At 29.9% G+C, this 7,934-nt stretch overlaps 1 protein-coding gene across 2 annotated transcripts in view; it reads right to left on the bottom strand.

Moving 5' to 3' along the window:
* Positions 1-1,024: 1,024 nt before the first annotated feature.
* LOC106679865 (ATP-binding cassette subfamily G member 4) overlaps positions 1,025-7,934 on the bottom strand; it is a 163,016-nt gene continuing 156,106 nt past the window's right edge. For both annotated transcript variants that reach the window (XM_067052385.1, XM_014419241.3), the window contains 2 exons: positions 5,031-5,186; positions 1,025-4,192 (listed from right to left, as the gene is read on the bottom strand). In XM_067052385.1, coding sequence (XP_066908486.1) covers positions 3,776-4,192; positions 5,031-5,186 — 573 coding nt within the window. In that variant the 3' untranslated portion in view covers positions 1,025-3,775. The remainder of the gene's footprint in view (positions 4,193-5,030; positions 5,187-7,934) is intronic.

Below are 7,934 nucleotides of genomic sequence, written 5' to 3'. Positions count from 1 at the left end.
ATATATTTAAACCAAAAACTAGATACCACAAACCCCCTTGCTATGGGTATGCTAGTTAATTGTGTATAACTATTCATTGGATATCCTTTCCAATGGTTTCGTGTTCCCCAATTTACTACGCTATGGTAATCAGGTAGAATGGAAACAGTATAAACTACAAAATTAAGTCGGGTTAGCATTATGTTACATTTACAACAGAGGTATAGTGATATAAGGGAGAGCTTAATATATATATTGACTATAATTTAAGTTTGCTTGATATGCTATTGGATTGAGAATACCTGGCTGAGATCATACAGCTCTACTTTTAATTCTTTTGCCAATTTACTCAACTCTTGTGTGTGGCTGGGTTCGGCTTTCTCGGTTCCAGCTGGCTTTGGCAGTTCCTCCTCAGCGGCCTCCCTTTGCTGGAGTCCCAGGATTCAGGTGTCCTTTGCTGCTCTTTCAACTGTAATATCTCATACCCATTAAACTTTCCATCTTAACATCAATTATATATCTATCTCCTTTATTATCAATCTTCCGTGAACTTGTAAATAATTAACATCAATATAAGCTTGAATAAATATGTATCTTTTGTTCATATTTTATTAGATAACTAATGAAATATAATTTTAATGATAGTTTCATTTTTAGTTAATTTAGCTAGACAAATGATGTTGAAATTGTTCTTCTTAGGTGACTAAGCGTCCCAGAATAAAGATCAATTTTTCATTTTAATTTCATGTTTTTTTAAAAAATAGTAATATCTGAGATTCTTAAAATAATTAAGTTGTTATAGAAAGCTTTCATTTAATTTCTATAGTTTAAAAGTCATTAAAAGTGATCTTAAGGTAAATTATTTCAATGGATGCCACATCAAGAAGCTCTAGCTATAACAATGCCAACTGCACTGGCTTATTACAGTGCGAACTATCCCCCCCCCCTCCTCTTGCCCTTAATGAGATATGAGCATAATATGTAGGAAGCTCCAAAACAGATTTTCATATTTCTTTCAAGGATAAAATAAAACAATTATTGTTCACAGAGTTTTATTTTATAACCATTGTTCAAATACACTACAAAAATAGAAAATATTTTTTTATTAATTGTCAACTATTTATATTCACCTATTTGATATATTCTCGAACAAAATCATTTCATATAAAATACACAGCATTCTAAAAACTAATTCAAGGTACAATAAACAAGATTGCTATAATTGTGATTTAATCAAAATACATAAGTAAATTTATAACTACAAAAAACTGAAATACAGATTAATAAATTTTCAAAAAATTTATATTTTTTATAACCTTAATATATGTTTAGTATAGAGCGCCCCAGCAAGGATGTCTTATTGTTTATGAGATGTCAACTTACTATGCGGTTGGGTCCTGTACTGAATAAGTTAAAGTCAACTTTTCATTGAGGTGTAGGTGCGTGTAAAACCAGTCAAGTTCATTTTTCAATTTTTATTATTATTATTTTTTCATAAGGTGGAAAGATTTCTTTATTTCTCTAAGGATTACAAATAAATAAAAGTTATGTAGATATCCTGGAGAAATTAAATTTAAAAAAATTATACCTTACTCATTTAATTACGAATAAATATTTTTTTAATAATTTATTCATAGTTGTATACAAATATATACAACAAGTAAATTTGCTGTTAGTGATAAAATGACATGATTAAAACATGTGGAGAATTTACCCATTGATAGAACTCCAAATAAATAAAAATTAAATTTTATTTTTGATCCATGCATTTTATATCTTATCAACACCGATCTATAAATAAAAAGTTGAAGTCGTAAAAACCCCAATGTAATGTCTTTCATTAAATGGTTATTATATATTTTGATCAAATATTTTTAAAATTACAAACTTCAGCAAAACCTAACAACTTTACGGACTTATTTATTAGTTTTTATTATATTTTTTACTTTTATTTAAAAAATTAATACAATTTATACCATGTGTCACATGACAAAAACACTGGCACTTTTAACATTTTTTGGAAGAGGACTTGTCCCTCCAGGTGGGCTTATTGGTCTTTTTTTCTAATCACTGATAAAAATCGATGGTTGCTGCTCTGTCCTGATAGCAATGAAAGTGATAAGTTTATTTTCACTGAATATTTACATCTAAACAGTCACAAAATAAATATTAACTATCATGACAGATTTAAACCCAGAAAATCTTTGAACCAGGCATACTGGAACCCTAGCCACAATATACTCAGATATCATTACCTTATGAGAAAATGTAACCGAGTTCAAACATAAACTTATTAATTTTTTTCCAAACAACTTGTAATTAATTTACAAAATATCAGTGTTTCAAATAATTTAATTATTAAAAATATATGTTTATCTTTAGTATAGTTTAATTTCAAGAAACCTGTATATTACTTAATCTGACACCTAAGAAGGCATAAGAGATGCTTACAAGAAAAAAATTTACTAATCTGGTCCAATTGTTAGCTTAACTGCAAGAAATAAAATTATGGGTTATTTTAAAAGAAAAGAATTCCTTCAGGCGATGAATGAGACTTTTCTGGCACTCAATGGCACAGTTAGAAAACTTAGATTGGGAATCAAGAAGTCCAAAACCAAGTCATGGTAATAGAGGAAGTTCCGAAATCAGATGAGACCGCAACCATTGGGACTCATAACTTTGAAAAGGTTTCAGTCACCTACTCACCTAGGATAATTTACCACAACACTGAGATTAGAAGGAGGATAACCACAACCAACCTATGCTACTTTCGGTTAAGAACTAAAAAGTTAAAATCTTTCTAAGAATACCAATCTCAACTGCTGTAGAACCTTAGTAAAGATCTGAGTGTTAGGCAACATCTAAGGCTACTGAAAAAGAACTGATCTTTAAAATAAAAGGTTTTTCGCCGAATTTTTAAAGGTTACAAATTGCGGAAAAATGGAAGTGACACTCTACCTCGGAGCTAAAACATCATCTGATAAGGCTGATATCAGAACAATCAATTGAGGGGTTTTAGGTATTCAGGATAAACAGCCAGGATGGTAGATGGAGAAAATGCAAAAATACAGCTAACCCAGCCAGAGAGATGAAGGCCGAAGCTGAGGTAGGTAATTCGGATGGTGTAGCTGGAAAAGCAAACAATAGTCGACCCGAGACCATGGCAATAGGAGATCTAAAACTGGGTTGTAGCACCATCATAAAAAATAACAATTACAAAAAGATTAATAGTGTCTTTGTATCTGAACATGTTCAAAGTACACTTTAACATCATAACCCTATAAACAATATAAATGATTTTATTTCTTAACATAATAATGTATTTAAATAATTAATGAATCTATTACAAATATAAACAGTATTTCAATAAAATAATTTAAAACTATAAACTGAAACCAAGCCTATACTTACCTAAACAAATATCACAAATTCTATATCCTATAAGAGATAAAAAAAACTTATCAAGTAATACTACCACATGAAAATACAAAGAAAAAAGGCAAGATTAAATGCATCAAATACAGAAATGTAATATATGCAGTTACATATATCAAATTTTCAAATATAGTTTATACAAAACGTATAGCATAACAATTCATGATCTACATTTTAATTATTCAGTCTTTGAAAAACTTAGATGTCTAGTTTTGAGCTAATTCTACAAAAACTGATTTCACTTATCCATTTTTGTAATCTAAATTTGATAATTCAAGATATTTAAACATCTTTTATAAAAATCCATAAAATTGGACTGCATGAAAAGATTTCATTATGCATATGATAATATATGCCTATATCAATGATTAAGATTAAAATGTGTTTTGATAAACCTCCCGATGAGCCAAACCAAGCCAGAAGAACGGGAGCGCTTGAGCCTCTGTCTTAAGATAAAGTAACAAACCACTTTGAAAATAATAAAATATAAAATCATGAAAAAGCAAGATCGCCAAAAGTTCGCATGTTCCATCCCTACTTCCTTCAAGAGCTGTTTTGGTATCTTCAGGGGACAATACACTTCCTCTTCAGGGCAAACCAGATTTTCTCTAGCGCCTCCGTAAATGGTTATAACCAGTCCTTCAAGCCCGAATCTCAGGTAACTGAAGTACATTGATATCCTTATCCATAAAGGTATAGTTGTGATACTTGATCCCAATCCATAAACAGAAAGTAGTAAATTGGGGACAGATATCGCCGGGCCGACAAATATTCCATTCTGAAAAATGAAGAAATTTGATTTATAACACATAAAAATTTTACTTACTACCAGTTCAAAATAAATATAATACAAAAAGTTTTTAAACAAAAAATAGTTTTCCTCTAGTTAAAAAATAATTGTATTATATAGGTGTGGATTTATTTTCAGACTAATATTGGCTGGAGTTCACGATCTCTTTTCATAACTACCACTTTAGTGCTTACTTGAGAAATATTAGAACAAGTATATTATTTCAACAGGATAGCTTAGAAGCAGATGAGATGCATGGCAGAGTAAAATAAGAATTACTTTTTTTTTTTTCCTTTTTCCTTATGTGGGTGACATTGGTTTATTCCATACAGTCAAAAATTAATTAACTATATTCTATGATTGTGCAGATTTTAGACAAAACAGTACAAACAGATTTTAGATAAGATAATACCATCTGGGCCCTGTTCCATAATAAAGTGCAAACCAATACTATTAGTCTTGTCAATTTAACTTAATACAATTACACTGACTTGTACAATAGTAGCTTGTACTTTAGTACTTTTAACTCGTGAAATATCACTAATAGTCCTCCCTAACATGAAAAAAAATAAGTATTAGTGTAATTAACACGTTATTTCTATACTTGTATTTTGAACTAATACTATTAGCTTTCACCATGAAGCAGATTCCTGGTTGTATTTTGAGAATTATTTCAAATCTGGATTTTGAAATTACAGTCCCATCATATCTTTGATTCTAATTAAATTAAAAATTTTCTTCTTTGTTTTAAATTTTAATAAAAGAATTATACTAGACAAAAATAATTTCTGTAAATCAATTCTATCTTTTAATAAGATATACTCACAACTATGCTTAGCCTAGCTGATATGACCATCCCAAAAGCTTCTGAACACAGGATGACTAGGGCGAGAATAAAGGTGAATTTTACTATCCTTTCTACTTCTAAAGGTTGTTCTGTCATAATATATACAATCCCTATATAAATTATGCCTTGAATCATCTGAAAAGGAAAATAAATAAATATTAAATGTTATTTGCTAACTTTAAGTCATTATATCAGGTCAGCACTACCAAAGAGTTAACTACAATAATTGCTTAAAATTTGAAAAAAAAACTTAGTGGTAAAGCACTGCGATACTAACTCCTAGCACCTTGGGTCGAATCTGGTTGTGCCCTGTGAGTTCAGGAGTCCTTGACAATCCACACAGCCTCCTGAAGTGGGCACCCTTAACTGGATAATAATCTGGCGGTCAAGCATGATTCTGACCAAATCACCCCTTTGTACAACTGTTGGTCTATTTACAGTACTTCCTTACAAAGTACTTCATCTCTAACCCTCTATGGGTTGTAGTTTTGCAGATTTAATTTTTTTTAATGGATTTATGATCATTACTCATTTTTTTTATCAAAATTGGCCTAATTTCATACGTAGCTACATGGATAAACAAAACTGAAAATTTTTACTAGTATAATTACTATCAGGGTATCAATAAAAACTTTTCTAAAAGATAAGTATTTGAAAAAACTAATTCATGTATAATTGTGTATATTGGACTTGAAGGCTATTTGAAGAAAAAAAATTACATATTGTAATATGCTCTTTTTGACCAAATAGTATATTTTGATGTATTAAGGGTTTTTAGTATGTTTTTTTTTATGTATCATTTTAATATTGTTCATTTGTTTTGTTGAACCAATAAGCAAGCTAACCAATTTTCATTGTCAATAATAAATTTGTGATTCAAAACAAAACCAAGATGGCGGTACGTATCCTTCAAGAAGTACATTGAATCAAGGCCATGTTGAGCAGATTCAGATATCATAAAAACTATTTTAACTCTTCCCATCATAATTGAAAATACAGCAAATTTAAGAAAAAATAGAAGTCAAGAAATAGTGCTAAAGAATAATATTCAGAAAGTAGATCATTTGCAAAAATCCCTAACTGTTGTGCGACAATCGATGTTTACATGGAACATCAAGGCAGGTTTTGGTTTTTGGCATTTCATTCGTTGTTTGGGCGGGATTGGGAAATGATGTTTCCAGGATAAGGAGGTCCTCATCAATTTCTGTCCAGTAAGGGTGGACATCTTGAAAAAGGAAGACAACCAAGAGTCACCCCAGAAGAATAAGGGACTCTGAGTTTGGATTGCCTGGTGAGAGGACGTCCGTCGGCTGGAAGCGGGAAAGATTGGAAGCCATTGTTGTGAGAGAGAGATAGCTTTTTGGAATGACTGGAAGCCATTTTTGACGGTAGGACATAGCATTATAGAAAAGAAGATACTGAGAATCATCAAAAGAAGAGTATGAAATTGGTTAGTTTTGTTATACCTAAATTTAAATACATGTGTAAAAGAGATATTAATTTAATTAAGTGTTAATAGTAAAAGTGTCTGTTTCTGATTGTCTAGAAACCCGCCCTGAGATTAAGAGTCTTTTATATTACAAAATTTAAATAAAATTCTATTAGCTATTTAATATTAAATCCCAAGCTATCCTTTAAATAGGAAAATAATTAAAACTAAAAAAAAAAAATTATTTTTATTTTATTTTAATAAATTTATGATTATTACAATATATATATTGTAATATCCTCTTTTTTAATAAACAGTTGGTTTTTATGTATAGATGATTTTAGTTATGTTTTTATTTTTATGTATTGTTAATTTTTTTTTTTTTTTAACCAAAAAGTAAGCTAACCAATTTACATCAGTAAAATATGGTGTCACAAAAGACACTGTTCAGAGCTTCAAGATGGCGGCGCTATTCTAAAGTTGGTAAAATTGCTACTATGTTGAGTAGATTCAAATATTTTCAACTTTACTTATCTTTCTATCATGATCATAATTACAGTATATTTAAGAAAAAATATAAGTCGATAATAAGAGTTAAAGAATAATATTCAGAAAGCAAATCATAAGAAAAAGCTCAAAACTGTTGAGCTGTAATCAATGTTTGCATTGAACATCAAGGCAGGGCACTCTTTATTTGGATGGCGGGTGTATTGGACGTGTCCAGGAAACTAGGGCGTCTCCAGAAAGAGGTGGTGCGGACCACCCTTTGCCAACAGTCATTCGTAGACATCTAGAAAAAAAAGACATCAATAGTCATCAGACATCCAAGAAGACTATATCATTAAAGGAAGAAAGTGACTCTTTGTTTGGATCGCCGAGAGATTGAATGTGTGCTGAAAAGATTAGATGACCAATCCTTTGTTTATAGTCAGAGGTTGTTTTTTGAGATAGGAGGCATCAAAAACCATCAGTCATCATACAGTCATATATAATTGGTTAGTTTGCCCTACCTAGGATTTAATTATATTTTCAAAAGTAGCCATTAATTATAAGTTATAATAATAAGTGTCTTTGTGCTCTGATTGCCAGGAGAACACGCCCTCAGATGACTGAAGAGTCCATAATATTATATACAATTTAAAATAAAATTCTCATATCTATTTAATATTTAATCTTTTCATTTAACCTTATCATCTTTAAAGCTACATTTTAGATCTGAGAATAAATTAAAATTATTAAATTCCGTTTTATTTATTTTAAATAAATTTTGATTCTTAATATATATTGTAATATGCTCTTTTTGAGTAAATAGTATATTTTGATGTATAAAGGGTTTTTGATATTTTTTATTTTATGTATCATTTTAATATTGTTCATTTGTTTTGTTTATCCAAAAAGCAAGCTAACTAATTTTCATTGCCCATAATAAATTCGTGATTCAAAACAAAACCAAG

Source organism: Halyomorpha halys, unplaced genomic scaffold (assembly GCF_000696795.3).
Source record: "Halyomorpha halys isolate HHAL.00 unplaced genomic scaffold, Hhal_1.1 Scaffold225.1, whole genome shotgun sequence".
NCBI lineage: Eukaryota > Metazoa > Arthropoda > Insecta > Hemiptera > Pentatomidae > Halyomorpha > Halyomorpha halys.
Note: the sequence above shows the minus strand (reverse complement) of the source record. Positions and strands in the feature narration are given on the sequence as shown.